This window comes from Pleurodeles waltl, chromosome 6 (assembly GCF_031143425.1).
Source record: "Pleurodeles waltl isolate 20211129_DDA chromosome 6, aPleWal1.hap1.20221129, whole genome shotgun sequence".
Lineage (NCBI taxonomy): Eukaryota > Metazoa > Chordata > Amphibia > Caudata > Salamandridae > Pleurodeles > Pleurodeles waltl.
In genome coordinates, this window is record NC_090445.1 from 428,124,366 (window position 1) to 428,150,752 (window position 26,387).

The window sequence follows — 26,387 nt, forward strand, 5'->3', positions numbered from 1 at the left end:
TGTATTCCCTTGCTAGGGGTTCTTAAGGCTTCTTAGACATCCACCCTCTTCTAAGTGGTTTATCAAGATGTGTGTCAGGAGGAGCTGCCTGATGCATGGGTCGTGCCCTTGCACAGGATAATGGAACTTCTTTGTGGGACTGTTCATTTGAGCCTATAGTGCCTGGTAGTAGATGACATTTGGGCCATTCTTCATGATGTGGTGCCACCACCACGAGTAATGGTGGTGCTTAATTTGCGCTGGTGGTTTCCAGTGCTCGGTACTGGCACTTGTCAACACTGGAACTGTTCGTCTAATTTAAAATAAGAACCACAAGAGTTGTGAATTATTTCAATATACATTAGTAATGACTAATTACTGCCACCAAAGCCTTTCTTATGGCTTTGGGGGACCTGGAATAGACTGAGTTATCACACTTGTAGGAGTGTGATGCTCAGCAGTTGTTTTGGTACTGTTACTGCCAGCACCTGCAATGGGTGGCCCAAGCTGCAATATCCTCCTGAGAAGGGCCCTGTCACTATTTTCAGAAATTAAGCACCCAGGCGAACATGTAGGTAGCAAACAGCCTAACGCGATGCACATCCCCAAATTGCGAGTCGGTACCGACTCGCAATTTGGGGATGCGAATCGCAAATAGGAAGGGGTGTTCCCTTCCTATTTGCGACCGCATCGCCATGCTGAGTTGCTTTGTGACCGCGAATGCGGTCGCTAACCAACTCGCAGTTACCACCCACTTGAAGTGGGTGGTAACTCATTTGCAAAAGGGAAGGGGACCCCTTCCCCTTTGTGAATGCTGACAAAAATGTTTTTTCAGAGCATTTTTTTGCCTACTCTGAAAAAAACGAAACCAAATGGTTTTGGAAGCTTTTCTTTTTGCAACTTGTTTTCCTTCAAGGAAAACGGGCTGCAAAAAGAAAAAAAAAACTGCTTTATTAAAAAAGCAGTCACAGACATGGAGGTCTGCTGTCTCCAGCAGGCCACAATCCCTGTGAGTGCAGGGACTCGCTATGGGGTTGCAATTTGCGACCCACCTCATTAATATTCATGAGGTGGGTCTTTGCGACCCCATAGTGAGTCGCAGAAGGTGTCTGAGACACCTTTCTGCATGCAATTTTGCGAGTTGCAAATTGCGAGTCGGTATGACTCGCAATTTGCAAGTCGCAAAATTGTACTGACCTACATCTGACCCTTAGTATGGGCTGGAGGGAATGCATGTGTGGGCCATTTTCTATCTATGGGCAGCTAAAGCTTCTTTACATGATGGGAGGTGCAGGGTGTCTGTGGGCGTTTTGTCTCAGTCTGTACTCTACGTTAAATATTTGGCCGTTGATTTAGAGAAGTTTCGTGAACAGGGTAAACATATTTACTGTAGCTTTGCCAGTTGAACCCAAGCCTTCGCGCAAGAGCTACGTTTCTGAAGCAGCTAGAGTTCTGAGCTGATGGGACACTGCCATCATGTGGCCAAATCGAATACTGGTACCAGCTTAGGAAATTGGCTGTGTCCTGCTGTGGGTGCTCCTGTACCGAATAAATATGTTGCAATAAAAATAATTGCAATTGTTTAAGAAAAACGTGAATCGAAAAGGTATGAAACAGAAAATTAATTATTACTCCCTCAGTCCCTCCAGTCTCATATACCGCATACCTTTATTTATGTTATAACGATTTTTCTATGGAATGCATGTGTTTCTTTCCTGCAGGAATTGAAATGGTCTGCTTAGGAAAACCTAATGACAGCTTTTAGGCGAATGACTCTTGTGAACCATCACAAAAACGTACAGTGGCTGAGAGCTCGCCCATTTTTGTTTTACATTCGTTGGCTTTATGGTCACTCTCATTAGCTTATTTCTTATTCAGTAGCTTACCTTGCTGTTCTTATGGTCGCCCCATCACTTGAGCATAACCTCATGACCATCCATTTGATTGGGTAACGTGTATCTTTTCGCTCTTTCTGCATTTCGGAACCTACTTTTTTCTTTTCCACTGAGCACTCCTTGAGACTTTTTCTATCTCCCTCATGTGATGCTTCTCTTTCCCTCATATTCCAGCCCTACGCTCTGTATGCCCGCTCGCCTGCTACCCAATAAAAGAACACCAATAGTATATTTTTCCAGGGTATGACAAAAAAGCAGACTTTAAGGGCGCCTCTTGTTTTATCTCTTGTATTCCACATATTGAACAAAAGCTTAGGCCTTGGCACTAGTCGCGGCTCGCACCATTAATGAGGAGGGATGCAGGGGCGGCTCGCAAAGGGGTGCAGCATGACAGGAGCGGGTTAAAAAAACAAAAACGTATCTCGCTCCTCGCTGCGCCGCTCCTCTCCTCCGTCTCGCTGGCACTGCAGGCACAAGCTCCCAGCCTGCACTGCACCAATCCTCACTCTGCTCTGAGCAGCGTGAGGATTGGCTGTGAGCGCCCTGGCTGGGCCCTCCCCGGCAGACTGGAAGCCTGTGCAGGCTGTCTCCAGCCCAGCAACCAGGTTGCTGGGCTAGAGAGAGCCTACAGCGCATGTGTGTTTGGCCAGCCCGAGACGGCCGGCCAAACACACATGCGCTCTGAGGGGAGTGTACTGTGCACACTCCTCCAAAGCTGTCATCCCCTATGCACCCCCCCCCCCCCCCTTCACCACGAAGGAGTAATAAACCTGGTTTATTATTCCTTCGTGGTGAAAGCATTGCAGCTTCTGCTGCTGGCCGGGGGGCGACGCTCCTCCGCCCTAATTGAGGAGCCGCCCCTGCTTGGCACACATCGTCTATTATGGTGATTGGGGAGGGTTGATTACTATGCGTACATGATTTAAAGGGAGATGTCTCTTCTCCAGGAGGCCCATAAATCTGCTCCATATGCTACTGCAGAGCGCCAAATGGCTGGAACATGTTTCAGTTCTGATTCCGGTGGAAAGTAAATTAGGGCTTGGCAGTGTTTTCCTTTAACTTCCTTATTCCTTTAAAAAAAATCGGCGTTTTCTGAGCGAACAGCATTTGAAAAATAAACCATGCCATTTATAAAGATTGAAAATATTGAATTCATTGTGCAGTGTTGAGATGCATTGAGATATGTGTTCCTCCATTATTTATATATTTTTTTATTTTCCTTTTTAAACAATGTTTTACAAACAAGCATTGGTAAAGCCAGCAATTTGACCTTCTCATTATAAAGATACGCCCTACTAGCTTTGACAATGCTTGTTCTTCTAGGTGCATCTGTTTACACAAATTAATCTTCCCCTCACAGGGAGACAGGGGTTGCCTTTAATCTGGTTGGATCCTTGGGGAGACTTGGATTCCTCTAGTACTACTTCACATATTCACAAATGTCTTTGTGAATTGCCACCAGAACACCTACAATGGTAATTCTCAAGGAATATTCATGTGCAATTAGTAAAAATAGAAAGGTCTGGAACCTCTGCACTTTTTCCAATATGGAGTTGACCATGTTAGCACTGATTCTCAAAGGCATTCATGAGTCAAGAAGGAATCTGGCCAATACTCTCCGGAATAAAACACTATACACGGGCTCTTTATAAAACTATAGGTGTGACCCCGAAATTGGACACTGTACTTGAATTATTGCATGTATGAATAGGCACAATATTTCACATCTGGCCCACAAAGATGCACATAACATCATATCTGACCTTAGTTTGATGTCTGAAATTGGACACAATACACCAGGGGATGCTTCTCGAGTTGAACATACTCTAAATATGGTGCCAAGAACTGGTGCCAAGAACTGTAATAGCAAAGATGAAAACCATAGAGTAGAGGAGGCCTCTGGGACTGGTTACAATACTCATTGAATGAGCTGTACTGAACCCATTTCTTCTGATGGCTTATATCAGTATTCAGCGTTAGCCCGAATACTTGAGGAGCTTTTCCCACCTGTCCACAACACACCCTGCCAGTTGTTGTCCCATCTGGCACTCATGAAGCATGGATTACCACACAGTACAGTTTTAAATGAAAAGAGCGGCTTTCATGGGGCTTGCCTCCTGCAAAACAGGTGCCAGCAGACCCTCCATCCATTCATCACACACTGTCAGAATCACACTGATCTCTCACCCTGAGTCACCAGTCATATTTGCAGGACTTATAAAGCGAGCATGGAGATGAGACCATTTTAATCATGTTTAATACAAGCTGTGGTTAGTATTCTAAAAATCTACATTTCAATAATGGTTCCATCAAGTTTCAGCAATATTATATGGCACACTGCAGACAAACTGTATGTCCATGTTTTTTGTTAGTACACCTATGCTTGAGTATTGAAATTGAAACACCTAATTTGTTGCTGTGGAAATCTTTGAAAGTATATATGTTTTGGAGGTGTTTAAAAGCAGATACATGAAAGTTCAAAGACACTTCTAATGACTTTAAGCAGCAGAAGTTCAATGGACGTCTTACGATAAAACTGTTTAGAAAAATTTAAGATTCTGGTTTTTCTGTTTTGTTCCCTACAAACTCTTTCAAAGTCAATTAAATGTGATGGGATTGTTTATACAAAAACAACAGTTGATGGACGGAATGTGGAACAAATCAAACATTCACTCCCAGTCACAGATCTGGGTTTAATCTATCAGTTATTTTTGCTTACTATGCCATTCCAGTTAGGACCCATCCATATGCAAATCAGTCTTAACCCTGTTCCCCATGAGAACAGTCCAGCCCGAACCGCCAGGCCAGGTCCTCCCAGGACCAGAAGCAAGCATCCTGGGACCGATTTCGGGTTATCAGGTTATGTTGCCATGTGGCTGTTCCAGAGTAACTGGGAATGTTGGGGATAATACTTTAATTTTAATCTTGTCATTTCAGAATATTTGCTGGGGGACGTCAGTGGGACTCAGCATGATATAACAGAGCTTGGTATATGGGATAGAAATAATATACATAGAGTAAAAAATAAAACGCTGCATAATGTATAAATAGGTTTTCAGAAGAAGACCTGTTTCGGGACAGTTAAGGAGATTTGTCTTAAAGGCCCAAAACCTGAAAGGCTGTCAGGGCTGGAGATAAGTCAGTTGGTTGTCAGGATCACTACAGATCTGTGATTAATAGAGGCCTCTTGAAAAACACATAGGGGGAGCAGGTGCAATACTTGGTTTTAAGTTCTCTGATTTTCCTAAAGTCATCTGAGTGGCTCAAAGTATGTCAGTCTTCAAGAACTTTCTGGGTGTATCACTACCTACAACAAGGTTTTATCACCCAGAAGGTAAGTGAATATTTGTAGAGGTAAAATGAGCCATTCTGTGTTCAGTGTATGTTTTTTTGAGGAGTATGTATTTGGACCGTTGTACATTGTTTTAGCAGAATTCGAAAGTGGGACTGACTGTAAAAAGAAATATAGTTTGTACCTGTAAAAAGAAGTATAGTCTGTAGAGAAGGGAGAGAAGGGAGGGGAAAGTATTGGGTGTAGTAATGGGAGGGGCGCCCTCAAGTGTGAAGAGGAGCTGACCTGTCCTCTACGAGCATCTTCCGGGTGATGTTTACACACATTGCTTAGTAATATTTAGTAATTTCACAAACAAATATGTTCAAGCAAGCCACGCCTCCCCTGCCTTGTCATGACATCATCACATACTGACAAAAACAGATCATATTGTTACAAGCAGACGGAAGAGAGTCGTATTGTTGTCTCTGAACAGGAACTGAAATGGTGAAAAGTTAGAGCTCCTTGCATGTGACTGGAGCAATGAACTAGCAAACGGATCCAATGTCGTAGAGTGTTGTTCTTTTAGCTGTTTTTTTGCAAGTTTGAAATATGTGAAAGCTGAGCATGGCAGGTTGTCCCAGATACCAGAGAATGGTGGGGCAGTTGATGGTAGTTCTGGTCATGCTTGCAGGTGCCCCCAGTTTGGCACATTATTTTCCCATGAGAGTGGGGCAAAGGGAATGAAAACCCAGCGCACAACTTAGATTTCAATGTAGTTGGCCCGGCGCAGGCAGAGAGATGAGTCGCTTGGGATGGCGTTGGCTCGGATCTCATTCCCCTCCAGCCTCAGGACCTGTAGCTTCGAGAAGTTGGTGATGTCGAAGAAGGAGCAGAAGCTGCCGACAGAGAACTCTGGGGAAAGAAGAACGCGAGAGAAAAAATGACATAACTGAGTACCTTAGAGTTACCTGATAACACAGTGGTGAGAGGAAAGGTAAGCGTGAGGGGCTCTGATGGGCTGATTGGACAGCTCTGAATTAGAAGGGTCACTTACCTCTGCCCATGGCACTCAACATCCATGGGCCCCAGCTTGACCTGTCTGGAGCTCAAACACTTCAGGGATCTTAGCAGCTCATTTTGAGCATGAAGAGAGGGAATGAAGTGAGATGCAGCAAAGAGAAATGTCCAATGTCTGAAGCTAGGAGCCTGCGTGAAGGCTGCAAACCTGCACTGTCGCTACATGCAGCCCGATAAGCTCTATTTATTTAGTACTTTATTTATTAGTTGTTTTATAAAGTGCTGGTTGCCATCTTATGATAATTTCAGAGTGCTAGTAAATACAGAACAGAAGAAAACATTGGCATGGATTTATCAAGAAGCCATGCAACGCACCATAACAAGTAAAGTTGATGCACAGTGTTGTTGAAAGTAGAGAGCAGAACACCGATATGTCCACTAAAATGTGGCGCTGTTCTTCTCTCTCCCTGCAGCGGCAAACGTTAGGCAGACATGCACCAATGCGATTTTGCGCCATAGTGCAAGGTGTCTGTGTCCTCTAAAGCACAGGATTTGTACTAGGACGGTTCTATGCTTCAAGGCATTTCCTACTTTGTATGTGTGTTGTACAATGCAGCACGAATACTAAGTGAGAAAAAAGAGGAGAAATTAAAATATTTCTCGTTGTTGCACCTGCATCGAGGAGGCTTAGGATTTTGATGCAAATCCCTGTCTACAATTCTTTGTAGATAGAGATTTGTGTCAAAACCCACAGGGTTTTATGGGATCGCCCATGCAGCACTGATAGAATCCCCCTTGATGCAAAGTAACTCACTCAAGGCAGCACACTGTGCAACTTTGTGATACTTTGAGTTTCTTTGCAATGGAAATCATGATTTACGTTGAATAGTAAAGCCTGACGACTCTGTTCGGTTTGCATTAGAAAAGAAATACAAACCTGACATAGAGAGTTGGTAAATCTGAGTCATAGCATGCAATCAGGGTAATTTCTTAGCACTGACGTCTTGTCAGGATGAATGGTTCTCAACATTGACATACTGCACCTGATATTGTTTTAGGCAAATTTTTTTTTTTTTAAGTTCATTGTTTTGCAGTTTTCTGAATCAGAAGTGATGGGATCTGCTCTGAACATGAAAAACACCCTATGCTTCTCAAGGTTGAAGGTTTGAAGCAGGATCAGGTGTGATGATGCTGGATGAAGATTTCCACTGGAGAGCTAGTGATGTGTCACCTCAGTGGCATAACAAAGGCCCCTGTGCTCCAGTGCCCCCCTGTAGCACAGTACGAGAGCACCTGAGTGAGTCCAGAGGGGTGCCCTCCATATACTTAGCAGGCCCCCGTCAAGTTTTGCTACCCTAGTGTGCCAGCTGTTGCAAATATTATAATCCTTTATTCAACCAGGCCTTGAGAATGATACAGAGTGACATAAACATTCAATGTGGGCCAATTAAGTGCTGTTAGGGCAGTTGATACACATCTTGGTGTTTCGGCAGTGTGTCAATCAATTTCATCTCTTTTTCTCTCTCTATTTCTATCTCTCTCTATCTTTTTTTTCTCTCTCTCATTTACCTTCTCCTAAACATGAGCCTACTAACCAAAAGGGCATCTAGATTAAGAAAGTGTTGTGTTGCTTCCATGTTAATGATTAAAATGCCATACAGGTGTTTATAGACCATGAAGGCCATATTATTTGGCCTCTGTATTTACTTTGCTTGCATTGTAACATGCCCAGGAGGGACGGGTGTATCAGTACTGTAGAGGTTCACAAGTTAGTCCAAAAGTAGACTTATTCCAGGACATACCACATGCACTCTGCGCAGTCCAGATGTGTCTTAAATGGCTGTCAAGGGCACTCAATAATAACAACTTCCTGCAGAGCACACGAGAAACACCTCTGTACCTACAAATATGAGAGTGCATACACTCAATATATGTGTACGTCAACACCCTCTCAACAGCACTTTGCAATGAATAGCAACAACCATGAATTTCCAGCATGACATATTGGACAAGAAAACCTCACAAAGCCGCTTAGGTCCTTCTTATGAGTGGTCTGCAGTTCCCCGTGAGGTTGGTAATTCCTGTAACTAGATGCACCGAGAATCCCACTGCTTGCAATTTTTTACCCATACACTTCTCTTTCTCAAAACAAGGGAAATGTCCAGGTAAAAAGTGGCCCACAAATTTGGGATAACGTGAAAATCAGTGCAGAACTATGGATTCTGTCGTTGTTGTTCTCATTGTGCAAGGGCAAACTTGCTGTAGGCCGGTATTGCCAGAAATGATAAATACTGATACCTGTTGTATTGTTACCTCTGGGTGTGGGAATACCAATGCTGTAGTCATGCATAACTTGAACTTCATTCATACCAACAAAACTGTCAGCCAATAGTACACATGTAAACAGAACTCAACACAGTCCAGCTAAGCCACCAGATGGATATTAGGATCCTGCAGCGCCACCCAAAATGTGCTGCTACTGTACACACACACACACACCTGGGGGGCAATGTGCAAACCAAATAACCCAGTCACCATGTATGCTTCTTGGTCAGACCTCCGATCACACCCAAGGGACATATAATGTATCTGATTATAAGCAATTAAACATCATTATCCTCACAATATTTGCTACCTACAACTACTCACAAACACCACTGGACTCTGGTCTATGATGGAATCCTCAAAACCAGGGAAGAAGGTACCAAACTTGACTAGAAAGTGATAGCAGTGCCACAATGTGTGTAAATATATGCAAAAGACATACTGTGTTTTAGGTGTATCTTCTTCACTCAGTGCCATCGAGGTAGTCAGATTGACATTCAGGGTCTCTAGAATTGGGGGGAGGGAGATCTTGGGAAGAATCCTCACATCCCCATGGTTTCGAGGCGAAAATGAGTAAGGGCTGGGAAGCAGTGCGTTCCCTTGTATCGGGAACATAGGTGTTTCTTCATCCGTATGTAATGAATAGGGCATTCCACCTTCAAAGTAAGCACGGCTTTTGCCAACTACTCCCTGGTAATCCTCCTATTCATTCAGTGCTCATCATTGAGTCAGAGGCGGATCCCTCCTCACCATCTGAGTCTAAGATACAGTGCACCTTTGCACTTGTTCCACTACTTCTTTTGCTCCAATAGGCCTTTTTGTTTTTATATTTTGACTTTCATGTGGGTCTATAGGTCCTACTGACATGATGCCTTTGGGGGATACTCTTATGTTATATATAACAACGATAGATAGATAGATAGATAGATAGATAGATAGATAGATAGATAGATAGATAGATAGATAGATAGATAGATAGATGCTCTTGTATTGGTTTGAGCTATTCCAGGAAGAATCAGCTCCACTTGATGAGGTTTTGTGACCAATAGATGTTGTTATTTTGCATTGATTCAGGGCTGGGCAATATTTGACGTGCCCTTGCCTGTTGTGTAATAAGCTTAGCTTTGTAGATTTCACACAATGACGCCTGCTGCTTTTATGTTGCTTCACACTCCTAGTCCAGGTTATAGGAGAGGTAGCATGTATTAATGCCCATGACCCATTGTGCTTCTCTTGTACTTGTTTACTAGTGACTAGATCAGTCGGCCGCGCTAGTTAGTTATTCACTCAGTGGTGAAGATATGCCGACATATACTCACCTTGGATCTGGTTGCCTTGAAGGTAGAGGTGTTCCAGGTTGGTGTTTACTGGGGGAATCCTTTGAAGTCTGTTGTGAGACAGGTCCAGTTCCAGCAGACTGCTGGTGTTGAAGGTATTGGAGGGTATGCCATCGTTTGTCAGGTGGTTGTGGGAGATCCGTAAGTATTGCAGGTTCTTGAAGTTCTTGAAGTATTCTACAGGGATGGTGTTAATGTTGTTGTACTCCAGGTACAACTGCTCTACGGTGTCGGGAAGGAAGTCTGGCACTTTGCGTAAGTTGTTATTGCTCAGATCCACAAAGATCAGTGACTTCAGGCCCTTGAAAGCAAATCCAACATCCTGGATCTGGTTCTTATGCAGGTGGATAGCAGTCAGGTTCTCCAGGCCTTCCAGGGCATTGTTTGGAATCCTCGGCAGCTGGTTGTAGGAAAGATGCAGCTCACGTAGGGACCGTGGCAAGCCGGCAGGCACCCTAGTGAGGTTGTTGTGGTTCAAGTACAACCTTTCCAGGCTCCGTAGCTTGGAGAAAACCTTCCGGCCTATCTTCTCGTTAAGAAGCTGGTTGTTATGCAGTGCAATCCACACAAGGCCAGTGGCATTCTCAAACGCTCCTTCCTGGATTCCAGTGATCTGGTTGTTCTGGAAGTAAACATACTTCATCCTTGAAGGCACGTATGGGAGGTACTGTAAGTTACGGCTGTCACAGTACATGGCAGTTGGGAAACTAGGAGGACAGTCACATTCCCCAGGGCAATCAGTAGAGATGGGTGCACTGTACTCTTCAAAGGAGGGGCCGTAGTTGTAGGAGGGGCCATAGTTGTAGGAGGGGCCATAGTAGTAGGAGGGACCCGAGCTGTAGTAGCGGCTCCGGATATAGTAAAGCCACCAGAGTGTGTCATCTTCATACTGGGACAAGGATCCCTGCCACAGCACTCCCACCACCAGGGCCAGCAAGAGCCACTTCATGCTTCAGGGACTTCGAAGTAACTTCCCTGAAAAAAAGAAGGAGACAGGGCAAAGTCATGTTGGAAAAAGAGCATGAAACCAAGAGGTCAGCACAGCACACGAGTCTCATTGTTATTATACAAAAAGTCAGCACACACCCGCTATGACGAAAAAGGGCTGTACTCGTAGGGCAGTCTCAGTACATATCTTATGCTACATGAATGGCACACATGCAAACCAAAGGTATGTGGAGAGGAGAAAACTAATGCTCTGGGTTTAGTATAATAACTTTTGATATTTAACAGGGACAAAATCATTGTCAACTGAACAGCACAGGGTTGTGTGCCTGTGTAATGCACATGCAGGGCATAAAATGAATTCATTTAGGGCAGCATTTCTTTGAGTTGATGCTTTATTTTCAAGTAGTACCGTTTGTAAGCAGTGAGCGAGGTTTGTCTCTTTTTGCTTCTGTGTTGAGTTGTCTGAAAATAAAAAGCTAACATAGAGAACTATTTGGGGTAACTTAATTCAGTTCATGCCCTGCATTAGCAAAGCCCATCATGATATTGCCCCTGGGCTGTCCTTTTCTCTTAGGCTGCTATGAGTCAATGTACACCCTACATAATTATGCACCGTAGTGCAGAGTGCTCGTTCTATCGAGAATAGGTTTTGTAGAGGATGAGGACTGGAGAGAGGCAGTGGCCGCTCCCAGGGAAGCAGTTGTGTCTTATACAACTCAAATTATGACACCGCACATACCTCATGAAAATACAGCTGTTTAGAATGGGGCTGATTAGCTCAGGGAGTTGTCTGCACTGCCACGATCCCACAGGCGGCCTACTACACACCTTTTGGCCCCACCTGGCCTTATCGCATTTTGGGGAAGGGGTGTTTGGGACTTTGGAGATGGTGTTGGGTTGAAGGGTCTCCAGAGAACCGAAACTGATTTTACTGCACATTGCAGATGACGTATGGGGCAGCAGATGTAAAAGAGCACTACTTTGGCTGGGTCTGCTGATAGCCAAGCAAGGCATTGCAAGGGTGTTGAAGGACTATGAGGCCCCTTCCCTAGATAGGTGGGCAAAGGTTATGGACTACTGCATGGGCATGGAGTGCCCAGTTTATCAGGTCAGGGGGTGCCCACAAAAATACCGCAACATTTAGAAGGACTGGGCCGCGCACTGGTGGGGGGGTTATGCCTTAAGCCACGCCCACCTTGGCCTTGGTACATAGATGGCAAGATAAGCTCCTCAAGACCATATCATGTTGAGTTTCGGGGTGGAATGTCTCATGCCTAAGTTTTTTCTGTAGTGTGTCTGTGAAGCTCATCATGTGGCATTGTATTATGATTGCAGTGACCCAGTTATTTTGTGCTGACGGTTTGTACCAAGCTTGGTTGTGTTAAGGGTCAATATCTCAATAAAAAGTAAAAAAAAAAAAAAAAAGCATAGGTTTTGTACTGAAAGGAGATCCTTCCACTACAAAATCTGTACCTTAATATTTTCTCCCACTTTTGCAGTACACAAGCAAATTTTGAAAAATGTGGAGAGTTTTAAAACTATTACGCCTCCTCCAGGAGAAGGCTTATTTTCTGGTGCAAATCCCTGTCTACAGATGTTGGTAGATATGGATTTGCATCAAAATCTATGGGTGTTGCATGGCAACGCCCAATATACGACCCATGGTATGTCCCTTTGACACAAAATAGGATATAGTGCTGCTTAGAATTACGATTGGTGACTTTCCAACACAAATCACGAATTGCTCTGGAAAATACATTCGACCACAACACTTGGCACTGGGTTTGTTTCACTTTTGTGATGCAAACCAGACCAGAATGCTAGTATATCTGAACCTTAGTATATTACTCAGCTATTCTCATTCTTTTTCATGGCTTGAACAGTATGGAATCAGAAAGTGTTAAGTCCTTGTAATGTATGTTTAAGAGCCCAAAGCAAGACATGCTCATGTTTCCACTTCCTGACTCCAATTACCATTCAAGGAATCTTCCCATGCAGGGCCCAGAGTAGAACTCAACATTCACGCCACGATCCAACCTCAACACAATCAATGATATAACACACCTCCAACCTTTCCAAACAATATGCACATCCCTGGACACATGAGTAATATTAATGGAGACAGAACTAACAAAGAATGCTTGCAGACATTATACATTCTCTTCCAGATCCTACTCATTTACCTAACCATCTCATGAGAGTAAAATTTGGAAAGATACTTTGTCACCATACAAAACTTCGTCCTACCTTCTAGCGCCTCAGTAATGCAATGTTCTTGTGGGAGAGAATGGGTTTGCAGAGAGTGTTTACAGAGAGGAACCTACAAGGGCCTTTACTAAAGTACCCTCTGATTTGCTTCTTTCCCCTGTGAGTTTGTGCCTTTGAAGAGTACCCCCCAGTCTCGGAAAGGATCCAAAGACACCCAAGAACTAGAAAAGGTTGTTCACTGATCCTCTACTGCAATAGTGGATAGACTGCCCAAGATCTGGTGATGACGTTGTGTAGTGGAAGTGGTATGAATAACAGTAAGGGGAGTGCCCTGCATGGTAACCACAATGGGGCAACTGACCCTGTGGGTGGAGCTGGGCACTTTGCAGTTCCCCAGATTTTCCTGGTGGAAGGACGACCCTAGAATCATCAACAGACTGACACATAGCCAAGGCTGGATCCTAATATATCCCAATTCTTCAGTCATTTCTCTAACTAGCTGTGAGAGAGGAATATTCATCCTCATTGTGGATGCACAAGCCTTGCATCACCCAGCCCATGATGCTGATCTCATTGTTCAAGGCCGGGGAGGAGCCCACTACGGTAGCAGCTAGATCCAAAGGAAGGATCACTTGGGCAAAATGGCAGGAGCAGTTGGGTTGGGAATCTAGTTACAATATCCACCTGCAACTGTATATCTGCTGAGGCTAGTAGGGCCTGCTTTTTGTGTATTTGTGAAATTCCCCAGGTGTGTTTGTATGTGGAAGGTATGCCCAAGGTTAGTTCCAAAACCTTTGGGTAATTCTCATCCCCATGAAAGAGATGCCTGTATTTCCCCCAAAAGAATACCACTCACCTGTCACCTAAATGCCCCAGTAAATATGCAATATTTGCGTCCCTTTGTAAAGGAGCCTCGAGTGTAAAATGTGCTTATTTGGTGGACATTGAAGCAGATCCTACAGTGTCAAAATTAGAGAGCACCATCACAGCCCTCATCACTATGCCATCCATCGCTCAGGCACAGGTGAGCCTGTCTTGCTACACTTTGCATACAGGTTGCACCTCCTATTTCACACTTATCAGGATAGGGAACATCTCCCTGTAGACCAGAAGGTTGCAAGGCCTTCTCGCATATCAGACCACAAGGAGTGCTCCACAGATAGATCTTTTAAAATAAATGAGTTGCTTGATACAAGCAGTTTGTTGCAGAATTGTGCTCAATTTCAGACAAATTACAATGCCCATGCTCTCTGCAGTGCAGTTTGTACTCTATGACATGTTGCCGGCACTAGCCAGTACCCAATTCCTCCTTTGTGGCATCATGTGCCTGTGAATATTATGTGTATCTGTAGGCTTGTCAATGTGGATGTGACCTCCTCTGGGATGTTACTTTGGAGTGAAGTGTGCTGCTGGATACCACCTTCTTCAGTACCGAAACCCGTGCATATATGACCCCATTCATGGCTACACTTGCAGGATGGACATGCAATTACACTCCATCCATGGGTATTTGCTTGTGCTATCAGAGAGAACCAGCCGTGGAACTCATTCTCCCAGAGTCAACCACAGCTCCTAAAACAACAGTTTCCTCATTGCTTTGTTCAGTTATGAACTACATGTGTCACAGTGGATACCTTTTATCTCCGTGAGGGTTCTCTCACTCATGACCCTATCTCTGGAGGACCTCAAGAGCTAAGACTTCCCATAGGTCCCTGGCTACAGAGAACACCCTTGGAAGACTTGAGACTTGTCAACTTCTCCTAAGAGATCCATGACTGATGTCACTTGCTGAGAACTGCACACCTCCAGCTCCTATCACTGCCATTCCCAATCTGTGCATTTGATGATTGCCCGGCAAGCAAAACTTTCATGGTTGGCTAAGTCTAATGCCCACGAGTCACAGTTGGCCAAGGAGGGAGGCTACGATGGTTGTCTAGTGAGGAAGGGATTACCATTATGTCCAACAACTGGGTAACATGACAGAGATGGCTGGTTGATGAGTGGTCATTTAGCCATGATTTAATGGTTGTCTAGTAACATGGTTCAACAGTTATATTGCAGATGATTGAACAGTAAAAGTGTGTTTAATGGTAGTTTGGTGAGCAGTGGTTTTAAGTGGCGTGCTGGTAGAAAATTATTTTCAATAGCTCGTTGGAGACCCAGGGTGTTTGATAGTAGTTGAACCATCTGTTTCCACTGTTTGGCCAGTGCACCAGTGCTCTTAGATATTTGCCAGGTGAGCTTGTGTCTAATTGTTGTTTTTGATGTTGATGATGCTGAAGCCGAATTTTGAATATTTGTTGATGATTAAATGTTTAATAGTTCTGCATTGAGTCCAGGTTTTCGATGCTTGGCTGGTAAGCCAGTATTTTCTTTATATGGCCAGTGAACTGTGGTTTTGGTGGTTGGCTGGTGAGCCAGGATAGAAGATTGGCCAGTAAGCAAGGATTGAATTGTTGGTCAATGAGCCAGTGTTCACTGATAGGCCAGTACGTGTTGGGTAATAGTTGCACAGCCAGTGAACCATGAGTGTTTTTGGGCTGGCCACGTTGAGAAAAGATCTGAAATAATTTTTGAGCCCGTATCTGTTTATTATGGTCATTGGATGAACCAGTGTTGTTTGGCATTTCACATAGGCTTTCAACATGAAAACAAAACTCCTTCCACATAAGTCCATTTATGCTGTTCCATGGATAGTGGTATTGTTCGAATTTGTAAGTCTTTCTTTTATTTCACTTGAATTGCCAGATAGGTGGGGTGAGGGAATCAGTGGTTGTGTCATGAGCCTTAGCATCACCACTTACAATATGACTATGGCCCTCATTCTGATTCTGGCGGGCGGCGGAGGCCGCCCGCCAGAATTCAGCCCTCCATAATACCGCTCCGCGGTCAAAAGACCGCGGAGGGTATTATGAGTTTTTCCCTGGGCTGGCGGGCGGTCTCCAAAAGACCGCCCGCCAGCCCAGGGAAAAACTCCCTTCCCACGAGGATGCCGGCTCGTAATCGAGCCGGCGGAGTGGGAAGGTGCGACGGGTGCTACTGCACCCGTCGCGTATTTCACTGTCTGCTATGCAGACAGTGAAATACTAGCGGGCCCTCTTACGGGGGCCCCTGCAGTGCCCATGCCATTGGCATGGGCACTGCAGGGGCCCCCAGGGGCCCCACGACAATCCTTACCGCCATCCTGTTCCTGGCGGGCGAGCCGCCAGGAACAGGATGGCGGTAAGGATTGTCAGAATCCCCTCGGCGGCGCAGCGAGCTGCGCCGCCTTGGAGGATTCTTAGGGGCAGTGGAAAACCGGCGGGAGACCGTCGGTTTTCCCTTTCTGACCGCGGCCAAAGCGCTGCGGTCAGAATGCCCAAGGGAGCACCGCCGGCCTGTCGGCGGTGCTCCCGTCCCCGTTGGCCCTGGCGGTTCTCTACCGCCAGGGTCATAATGAGGCCCTATGTTACCCCAGGTCCTTCAATGATTTTCTAGAGATCCTCTGTTTTCATACATACATTTTCCATAATCTCTCAGTGGCTCTTACCTGTCAGACAATTTCCCTTGTCTGGCAACCCTGGATTTCACTATCTTGGACCTACACACATAAGCCAGTGCTTAGTATAGTTTTCTCATTTAATGGTCATCCTGTGAGCTATGATGTAATGGTTGATCAGCGGCCCAATGTTTCCGTGGTTTTCATATCTGACTGGTGAAGCGAGGATTTATATTTTTGAATGGTGAAAGCAGAGTGCGCTAGACGTCCACTTTGAACTGAGGACTTTGAACTGAGGGTTGACCAATGACCTAAGGGCCAGTGGCAAGCTCATGACCTAGAGTTTCTTTATTGGCTGATGGGCTAAGGATCATTTAATGGCTGGTTCGATGGTGGGTGAATGCGCTGCTGTCCAATCTTTGATCCGTGAGGCACAGACATCTTTTCTCTCCTCCAACACATGAGTCTTGCCTCTGGTTGTTGAGTGTGCCAAACCTGTACAGCGCTGCCCGGGCAGCTGGCACCTGGCCCTCCCTGGCTCCCCTGGGTGGCCAGGAATGTTCCAGGTGGAACTCAGGACTCAAGCATAAACAAGCCTCTAAGGCTTCAGGAGGCAGGAGAAAGGGGTAGGGGGCAGGCGCGACAGCTCATCATTTGTGGTGGAGGTCACACATGCTGAACTGCTTAAGGCTGATGCCTCGAGTGTGGAATTTTCATTTTGAGGCTGAGGATGTGTGGATTCCCAACTAAGGCACAGGCAGAGTAAACTCTGTGCACGCAAAGGGGTTCTGTGTTCACAAAGAGTGGCTACACCAGTGCATAATTTGAGCCTGTGTTGCCGGTGGTGGGCACCGGCACTTATTTTTGAGGGCTGGTACTTATTTTTCTGCATCAGGTAATTACAGCGAGCAAAAGACACATATGGGAAAGACTGAGCAAAGAAAAACGGAAAAGCACACAAAAGGAAAAAGCAGAAAGCTGCAAGAATGAGATGAAGGGGCAGGAAGTGGCTGTAAATTGATTAAAGAAGCCCGAGATGGCTTTAGGATTACGATGCCTCTGTATTCTGCGTTCACATATTTACCTGCAGCATATTTCAGAGGAGAGTTTTGGGCATCGGCATGTTTTTATTTACAAATTAACCACTGACCTACACATGCCTAGGCAGTTACATGCACCCCTCTCTCTGGTTTCACGTGAGCAGGCTGGGGCGTGGCTTCTGCCTTGGGCTACCATGAGCTTGCAATAGAGCCAGCTTTAGTGCTGGTGGCACCTGGTCTGACAACCCATATGTTTTGGCCTCCCCCCATGACCTTCTCCTCAGATTCCCTCAATACCACCTGGCAAAAGTGCGTCTCACCTCTCCATAACCCCTCTTTCTCTCATATATTTCATGCATTTTAAAGTGCTGGAAAAAGGCTGGATTTTAGGGTGATCAGGTGTCCCAGATTTGCCAGCACAGTCCCAGTTTTTTACCAGCTGTCCATGCAGAGTTCTAGAAATTGAGCTCATATCCTGGTTTAGAGAGGGTCGACTGAAAACAGTGGGAGTTACCTTTTTATGTTTTCCAAAGCAGGGATAGTTAGCAGCTGTTATATGAAAGCAGTATAATTCACTAGCATAACATTGGCTTTAAAATTTGCATTTTATTTTTCTTAGTGTCTCTGCTTTACTTTAATTATATGCTGAAAAGCACTGTCATTCGGTTGAAGTTAAATTGTAGTCCGTTTTCTATTTTTATGAAATGTCCCCTTTTTTTTACTTTAAAATTCTGGTCACTCAACTGCCTTTACTTATCCACTCAGCTATCCACATATAATACAGATCTGTTCTTTGCAGCAGGCACATTAACCCTCTGCACTACTTTATGGTGACACACTGCCATTACACACAACTCCCCATCCCTCTCTCTAGCAGGAACATTAATCGCCGCAAGAGTTATCTTGACATATGTATTGCTTCCTGGAAGCTGGCTGGATAAGGAACTCTGCTGCACATGCTTTTAAATTGAAAGCGACTGTTAAACACTGAGCCCACCTTGAGTCAGTGCCCCTCTCCAGGTCAGATGTACTGCCCTTCAGCCGGCCCCTGGCTCAGTGTCCCTGACTGGACAGCAGGGCCACCAGAATTTTGTTAAAATGGAGAACCAAATTATTTGGAAGGATTTACTTAATTACCCGGCAAGAAAATGCAAATTATGCAATAGAAACACAGCAGTAGTGACCAGTCGGCTTTTGGGAAGGGCCTCCCTCTGCTCACCTATAAGTGCCGACGCAATTTTAGTAACTTCTGATCCGTTTGAGCTAGAAACAACAAAATTGTTTTTGTTAAAATCAGTAGATCATGCAGGAGATGTGGTAAATGTGGCAAATCCACAACTAGGCAGAGAACGCCACAGCAGCAAAGCCACATAACGCGAGTGGTCCTGCTGGAGAGCAAGTAGGTGAACTCAATGTAGCCCTAACTTTTGATTACGCTCCCCAAGCGGTCACCCTGGCACAATGGCTCCCCCTAGTGGGATATTTCAGTAGCAGCACAAGGTTGCTTTGAACAGTAAAGAATGTATTTTGTGAGGACTATATGGACCCTGTAGATGACAACAGAATACATTCTTAAAAAAAATATACGGGATAGCAAAATTATCCTGTAGACTACTATGATGTGCATGCCTTTCAGAAAACTAAAGGAACAGCACTCTGACCCTGTAGAGTTGAGGAAAATAAGGAAAGGGTTTTGGGAGTACACGTAGAGAACAGAGCCGGACTGGGAACCCAAAGAAGCCCTGGTGAGTTTGTCAGACTAGCCTGTGGATTGGGGAGGGGGAGTGTTAGACGGAGCTTTGCTGCTTTCGTTACTGGGGGCCAACACTGCAGTACTGCTGTAAAACCTGTCCCTGCTAACAAAAACGGCCCTCACCACTCCAGCCCCCTGGGAAAATGCCCGATGCCCGCAATGTCCAGTCCGGCCCTGATAGAGGAGCACAAGGACCATACAGAGTAGTGAACTGCACAGCTGAACCCAGAATGTATGACGGTACACCTAACGCCAGAACCACACATGCCTGAACAACCCGGTCGGAACGACGACACCGTTGTTACCACGAACGCCTTCACTACGCATGCCTTTACAACGATTTTTCGTTGTAAAAGCATGCCTAGTAAAGTCATGTGTGGGAACAGCATGCATGGTTCTAGCATGCCAGCCCCCATCCGCCCTAAGGCCCAAAAGTACCCCACCTCTAATACTAAAACTACCCCGCCCCTAAAACAAAAGTACCCAACCACCCCCCACCCACTGTGAGTCCTAAAACCGTCCCTGATCCCCCCACCTGCCCTAAAAACAACCGACCCCCATCCCCTAAAAACAAAACTACCCCGACCACCCACCCCTAAAAATAAAACTACCCCCTATCCCCCAACCCTGCTCATAAAGAAAAACGACCCCAACCCTTCACCCGCCCCTAAAAATAAAACTACCTGACCCCCACCCCTAAAAACAAAACTACCCCGACACCCCCACCCACCCTGAGCCCTTAAACCTTCCCCAACCCCACACCCGCCCTGAAAACAACCAACCTCTGCCCCTAAAAACAAAACTACCCCGATCCCCCACCCAGCCCCTAAAAAACAAACTACCCCGATCCCCCTACCCTGGCCCTAAAAAACAAACTACCCCCCATCCCCTCACCCCTGCCCCAAAAAACCAAACTACCTTGGTCCCCCACCCCTACAAACCAAACTACCTTGACCCCCGACCCTGGCCCTAAAAACAAAACTTCCCTGACCCCCCACCCCTAAAAACAAAACTACCCAGATACCCCCACCCACCATGAGCCCTAAAACCTTCCCGACCCCCCACCCAGCCTAAAAACAACAATCCCCCATCTGCCTTAAAAACGAAACTACCCTGACTCCCCCACCCCTAAAAAGCAAAACTATCCCGACCTCCCACCCTCCCCCAAGCACTTAATCCACGCCACCCCTAAAAACTACCCCTGAACCCTGCCCCAACCCCACTTACCTGGTCAAACTCCCACGATCCCCCCACCCCTGCCTCTAAAAACCAAACTACCCTGATCCCTCCACCCCACCCTTAAAAACCAAACTACCCTGACCCCTCCCACCCCTGCCCCTAAAAACAAAACTACCCTGATCCCCTTACCCCCTAAAAACAAAAATACCCTGATACCCCCACCAACAGCCCTAAAACCTTCCCCGACCCCCCACCCCGTCCCTAAAAATAAAACTAGCCCGACACCCCACTCCCTCCCCAAGGCCCTAATCCACCCCACCCCTAAAAACTACCCCAACACTGCCCCAACCCCACTTACCTGACCAAACTACCCCAATCCCTCAACCCCGCTCCTAAAAACCAAACTACTCCGACCCCCCAACCCCCACCCCAAGCCCTTTATCCACCCCACCCCTAAAAACTACCTCCCAACCCTGCCCCAATCCCACTTACCCGACCAAACTACCCCGATCTCCCCATGCCCCCAAACCTCCTGCTCCTATAAACCAAACTACCCCAATCCATCTACCCCACCCCTAAAAACCAAACTACCCGAACCCCCCACTCCCAAGCCAATAATCCACCCCACCCCTAAAACCTACCCCCATCTCTGCCCCAACCACACTTATCTGACCAAACTACCCGATCCCCCCAGCTCGCCCCTAAAAACCAAACTACCCCAATCCCTCACCCCACCCCTAAAAACCAAACTACCCCACCCAAGCCCTTAATCCACCACCACCCCTAAAAACTATCCCCAACCCCACTTACCTGACCGCGCCCTCTCCCAATCCACTCTGCCTTTTTCTCTGCCTTAACCACACATGCGCTGTTCAGCATATGCGTGGTTAAGGCAGAGAAAAAGGTAGTTGATGTTCCGGCAAGCGTGGTTACGCTTGCGTTGTAGATGACTTCGTTGTTCCGGGGTCGTGGTTTAGGGTGTTTCCCCTGTACCCAAGCCTGTGGTTACATTCCTGCTATGTTAAATGTTTTGGCAGACCAACCCTACTGTATATTATATACTGCAACCATGTGGAGACTAAATGGAGCAATACAGAGAATGCATCCATATGGGTAACAATACAGAGCTTGACATTGTTCAGTTTAATTGAGTAAAGTTAATCGTTTTAGAGAATACACGGGGCTATCCACTGCCCCTACAGAAAAGTAATGCAGATACCGCTATAAATAGTACATAAGAAAGGTTATAGGAATATAAGGGCCAGCCCACTCGGCACATATACATATTAATATATTTAACTTAAGTCTATATACAACATATAGAGTGAAGAACCCAGGAATGTCCCAGAAATGCTGGGTCCCTGTACAAAAAAACACATTTACTGGATGAATCCAACCACTTCCGGTCAACGCTGGACTCAGTGAAGAACCAACCGAAGCAACTCTCTGATCTGGTCCAACCCACCAACAACCCCTCCACCTTCACCTCCATCAGATGCAATGACTCACTATCTAACTCAGAGGAGTTTCTTCCCTTCTTCGACTCCAAAGTTCAGTCCCTTCTATATCATGACGTTCATCCCCCTCCCCTTGTGTGCAACTCCAAAGACACAACGTTTTAATAGCGTGACCGTCCTTTAAAAAGGAACAAGTTATGGCACAATCCTCTGACAGTGCAACCAGAAGCTGGCGTGCATCAACTGCAGATCTGCTCACAACCACCTCTCCGGTGACTTTCAAACGGACCTGAAAGCCTTTCTTCTCCAAAGCTATTTAGCTAAGACATCCAGTTAGTCTTGGCACACACATCTACACTACCTCTGTCTCAACAGATGCGTACAACCCATTTTTCATAGCATCTGCTAATTTTAAACTATCTGTAATTTTCTTGGAACTAAATATGTATATTGTCAAGTGCTCTAGCACCTTTGGGTAATGCCCGCGCTATATAAATAAGTAAACTGCGTCACTTTTTCCTAAGGGGGTTGATCCGTCCGCGAGGGTGGGAACATTCCCACCCCTCCCCTCTTTGGCCCGCACGCAGGATCATACTCCTTTTGTGTCCCTCCCTTAATTAGGGTCATCTCCAATCAGTCCTCCTCACCGGGTCACACACTCCCGTTGTTTAGGATCCCCCTGCCTGGGTTTTCAGGCCCCACAGTCAGGGTAATATTCCTCCACAAGGGTCGCTTCGAGTCCTCGGACAGATCATTTCACATTCCTCGTCCACAGCTATATCTCTGTCTCTAGGCCAGGCCCCTTTCCACCCCTCCCTCACGCGCCCTCCCTCGGGGTCAGTTCGACAGCCTATCTGAGGGTCACATCGCTGCCTTGTGGTCACCTTCCTCCTGCAGGCCTGGCTGTCTCCTCACAGCGTCCCATTCTTTCAAATCAATTCATGGGGACAACGCCCCCACCTCCTCTCCCTGGGTCAAGTAACTGAATCAAGAAGCCTCATTCTTTCATGGTCACCTCTCTTCAGGTTTCTCCCTCACTTTCGTGGCCACTCCCATCGCTCAGGGCTTCATCCCACCTCCAGTCCCCTCATTTCGGCAGCATATAGCGCTCTGAGGCATCGTTCGACTCCATGCAGCCGGTAGGCCAAATATTTATTCTGCAGCATATAGTGCTCTGAGGCTCCAACTTTCACAGCATGTATCTCCTGATGCTCGCCTCGGAAGCACGTCACGTAGTGCTCCGAAGCCCGTGGCGCTATAGAAGCTGCCCGAGTCTTTGAGTCGAGTGCTTTAAAGGAAAGAAGCGCTCTTTAGTGAGTATAGTTGGCTCATCAGACAAACGGACACACACACCCTCTCTCTCTCTCGACCCGGTGAACCCCTTGCAGTTGCAGCCACATACATATTTGTGTGTGCAGTGTGCTTCCACCAGCAAGTGGATTGTGTGAGCGACGTGCACCACACAAAGGTACGAACACAAAAAGTACGATGATTATTTCCATAGACAACAGTGAGACTGACCCTCATTTAGCAAATGGCACCAACTTAAAATACCTGGTAACCAGTGCTACCAACTAGCGACTTCAGTGAGTAGTATGCGCAATACGTGGTCTCCTCTTTCATGCACATACTCATTCCTTATATGTAATGAACACCTTCTTATGCCTCTGGGGCTCAAAAGGGGACCTTACTCCCTGCCCCTGAACGCCCCTCCACCCGCCTCAGTTTGTGTACACGATCTTGAATCATTTCCCACCCGTGTACAGTGTCACACCCCTCACCTCCTACATGGATTTTCGTTATAAAACCCCCGAACCATGCACACAGGCGATAAAGGCCTCCACAATGCAAACAATATGGCAGATTTCCCACTTTACCTATACACTTTGATGCCATCAGAGTCTCTTCTCATAGCAAGTGTCCCTACTAGGTCTATATGTTCTCCATAACTACACTGACATACAGGTTTTCTCGACGCCTTCTCAGTGAAGGGTGTCCACCTGAAGGCCAAGAAGCCAAGAATGCCTGATAAGTACCACAGTTTGCATTTTGGCTAATTGTGTATACGTTTGTTACTTGGCAACCCTGGACATTTGCATGGATGTAGTCCTCCCGCATCAATACTTGATGTCCCTGAAATAAAGTTTTGTAAGACCTACCTTTAGCATTAGCACAGTGCTGCTGCCCCTGACTGCACAATCTCTCTCCAGGTGCTCCCTGGCACAATCTCTCCAGGTGCTCCCTGGCACAATCTCTCCAGGTGCTCCATGCACAATCTCTCCAGGTGCTCCCTGCACAATCTCTTCAAGTGCTCTCTGGAACAATCTTTCCCTTGGTGTTCCTTGGCACACCATAAAGAACTTTAAAACTTCAGTTCAACCAGTTACATAAAAAAACATTTATAATAGGACAGCTTTGAAAATTAAGATGCATAGAAATCAGCTTACCAACGGTGCCTTGTATCCGTGAAGTCCCAACGGGTGATGCCAATCCGTGCCACCTGCAGAGTTGGCAGTTGCTGGCACGTGCAAATCTATAGCAAACGTGTGTGCGTACAACGTTGTGTGTGGTGGGCTATATATATGGTTATATGTGCGTGTACGTGTGAATGTAAAGTTTTGCCAGTAATCTGCGTAAAGTTAATAGGTACAGTTATGCGTAAAGTTGCTTGCGTGCGTGCGCAAGTGTGCGTCTGCTGTTAGAGGCTACCTTTCAGGCGCAGGTGCCTTGTTGAGGTGCGTTCCGACCCTCCGTCGGTCTGACTCTACCTCCAGACTCCTGAGACTGTTTGTGGAGCGACTTTGCAGCTGCTGTTTTACGGGAATTCGAGTTTTAAGGAAAAAAAAGCGGCCGCAGCGGTGCCCGCCCGCCTGCTGCTGAATAAATACTTTTATTTGCCTCCCGCGCCAGTCCTCCTCACTCGCACTTTTAAGATCCAAACCTGCTTCTGTTTAACACATTACCCAGGTCGGGCTACTTTCACGGTAGCGTCTGGCCGCAGCCCTCGTGCGAGTCCTCGTGAAGGCAGTGACTGCGCCATGCGAATTCCCGCGCCAGGAGGGAGCTGCATAGCCCGCATAGTTTAGCGCCATTAGAAAGACACAAGGCCTCAGGAGCTCGACTTTGAGTATCTGAATCTGGACAGCTAGTGCGACCGAAGTTAAAGCAATTAGCTTTGGGGCCAAGAAGGTAGGCGCGTGAGTAAGAACATTCATATATTGCCGTGATGACCGGGTGAACTGTATCTACCCACTGTGGGACCAACCCCTCAAGCTCTCACTCAGGCCCAGGCCCCTCAAGCGAAATACCACGAAATACCAAGACAGAATAACAAAAGTTCGCTTCACAAGGACAGGTATGCAGCAGAAATTCACAATTAACTGCAATATAAAGCAAGCCGTGCCTCACTAGTACATTTGAACGAACTATGCCCTCTCCCTAAACCTCCCCTACCATGAATAACCCCGATCCAAACAATCCAAACATTCAGCACCATCCCCTTTGACTCATTCACGGTCCTTCTACACCTGATCCAAGAGTTGCTCCCCTGTATTCCTACAGTGAAGATCCCACAGAAAGGCCCAAACTCTTCGGCCAAGTGCATGAGACCTATGTTTGTCTGCCACGGGTCCTAACATCAGTGACAAAAGACATTGAGCCCATCCACACCAATAAAGTGGAGCAAAACACTTCTCAAATCTCATAGTAAAGCTAACCACGAGAAAGGGGGGAGCCCGGAGAAGACACTGCCTACCTGCCTCTCATGACCACTGTCCTTCACTCTCTGACCATTCACAAATGCCACTACAGTCTCCTCCATGCTGAAGATAACTGTTTAATTGGAACCCCTTACCCCACAAGGATAATGCTACCAATAAGGGAAAAACTCCTCAAAACGTGATATTTCTGCCCCAGTCCATCCATTCCTTAGACCACCTCTCTGAACCCCATCTACCCCCACAGCAAACCAAAACCATCAGAACCGGATGCTCCAGAGAAAATCTGAACATTCCAAGTAAAGTCCAAATTCAAACTCCACGTTGTAACCTCATTGGAATTCCAAATGAACATAAGACGAACATCTAGATCTGCTCTCTCCACCATGGGTATTTTCAAGTTATATTGTGGTAGTTTTGCCCCTAACATTGCAAACACTAGCTTCCTGCAAAAGAACCAGCAAGAACCCTGCAGGTAAGATTTAAATGCCCTAATAACTTCTAAACCTAGCTCAGCTGCAACTTCCTTTCCAAAATCTATTCTCCAACAACTCAACCAATTCTTTCACCTTACTTTGGGTAGCCTCACCTCCATTTTGACAGTATCCAATTCAATGCATAAAAAAACAAGGTTGTACTGGGGCCTTTGTTTTTTCTAGAGCCAGTGGAACTCCCAAATCACCTAGTAGGTATCGAAAATCTCTCAATGCCCTGTCCCACTCTCGCAGATAAACAAAAAAACATCAAGAAAGTGAGTTACCAGTTCATGACCCAATCTTGC

The 26,387-nt window shown here is 46.1% G+C and overlaps 1 protein-coding gene across 2 annotated transcripts; it reads right to left on the minus strand.

The window, feature by feature from the left end:
- Nucleotides 1-4,114: 4,114 nt before the first annotated feature.
- FMOD (fibromodulin) lies at nucleotides 4,115-24,781 on the minus strand. Of its 2 annotated transcripts, none has more exons than XM_069238438.1 (3): nucleotides 24,338-24,781; nucleotides 9,810-10,802; nucleotides 4,115-6,060 (listed from the first exon to the last, which is right to left on the minus strand). In XM_069238438.1, exons 2-3 carry the CDS (start codon nucleotides 10,774-10,776, stop codon nucleotides 5,909-5,911), a joined length of 1,119 nt encoding a protein of 372 aa, XP_069094539.1. In that variant the 5' UTR covers nucleotides 10,777-10,802; nucleotides 24,338-24,781; the 3' UTR covers nucleotides 4,115-5,908. The 2 variants fall into 2 exon arrangements, with proteins under 2 accessions (XP_069094539.1, XP_069094540.1); XM_069238439.1 differs by lacking the exon at nucleotides 24,338-24,781 and adding an exon at nucleotides 22,538-22,641.
- Between the last annotated feature and the right edge of the window lie 1,606 nt (nucleotides 24,782-26,387).

What these genes read in the sequence shown, in the direction of transcription:
- FMOD (XM_069238438.1), bottom strand. Translation starts at nt 10,776, where the DNA reads ATGAAGTGGCTCTTGCTGGCCCTGGTGGTGGGAGTGCTGTGGCAGGGA. An exon ending in TCAAGGCAACCAGATCCAAG is followed by an intron (nt 6,061 to 9,809) that starts GTGAGTATATGT and finishes TTCTTTCCCCAG; the next exon opens with AGTTCTCTGTCGGCAGCTTC.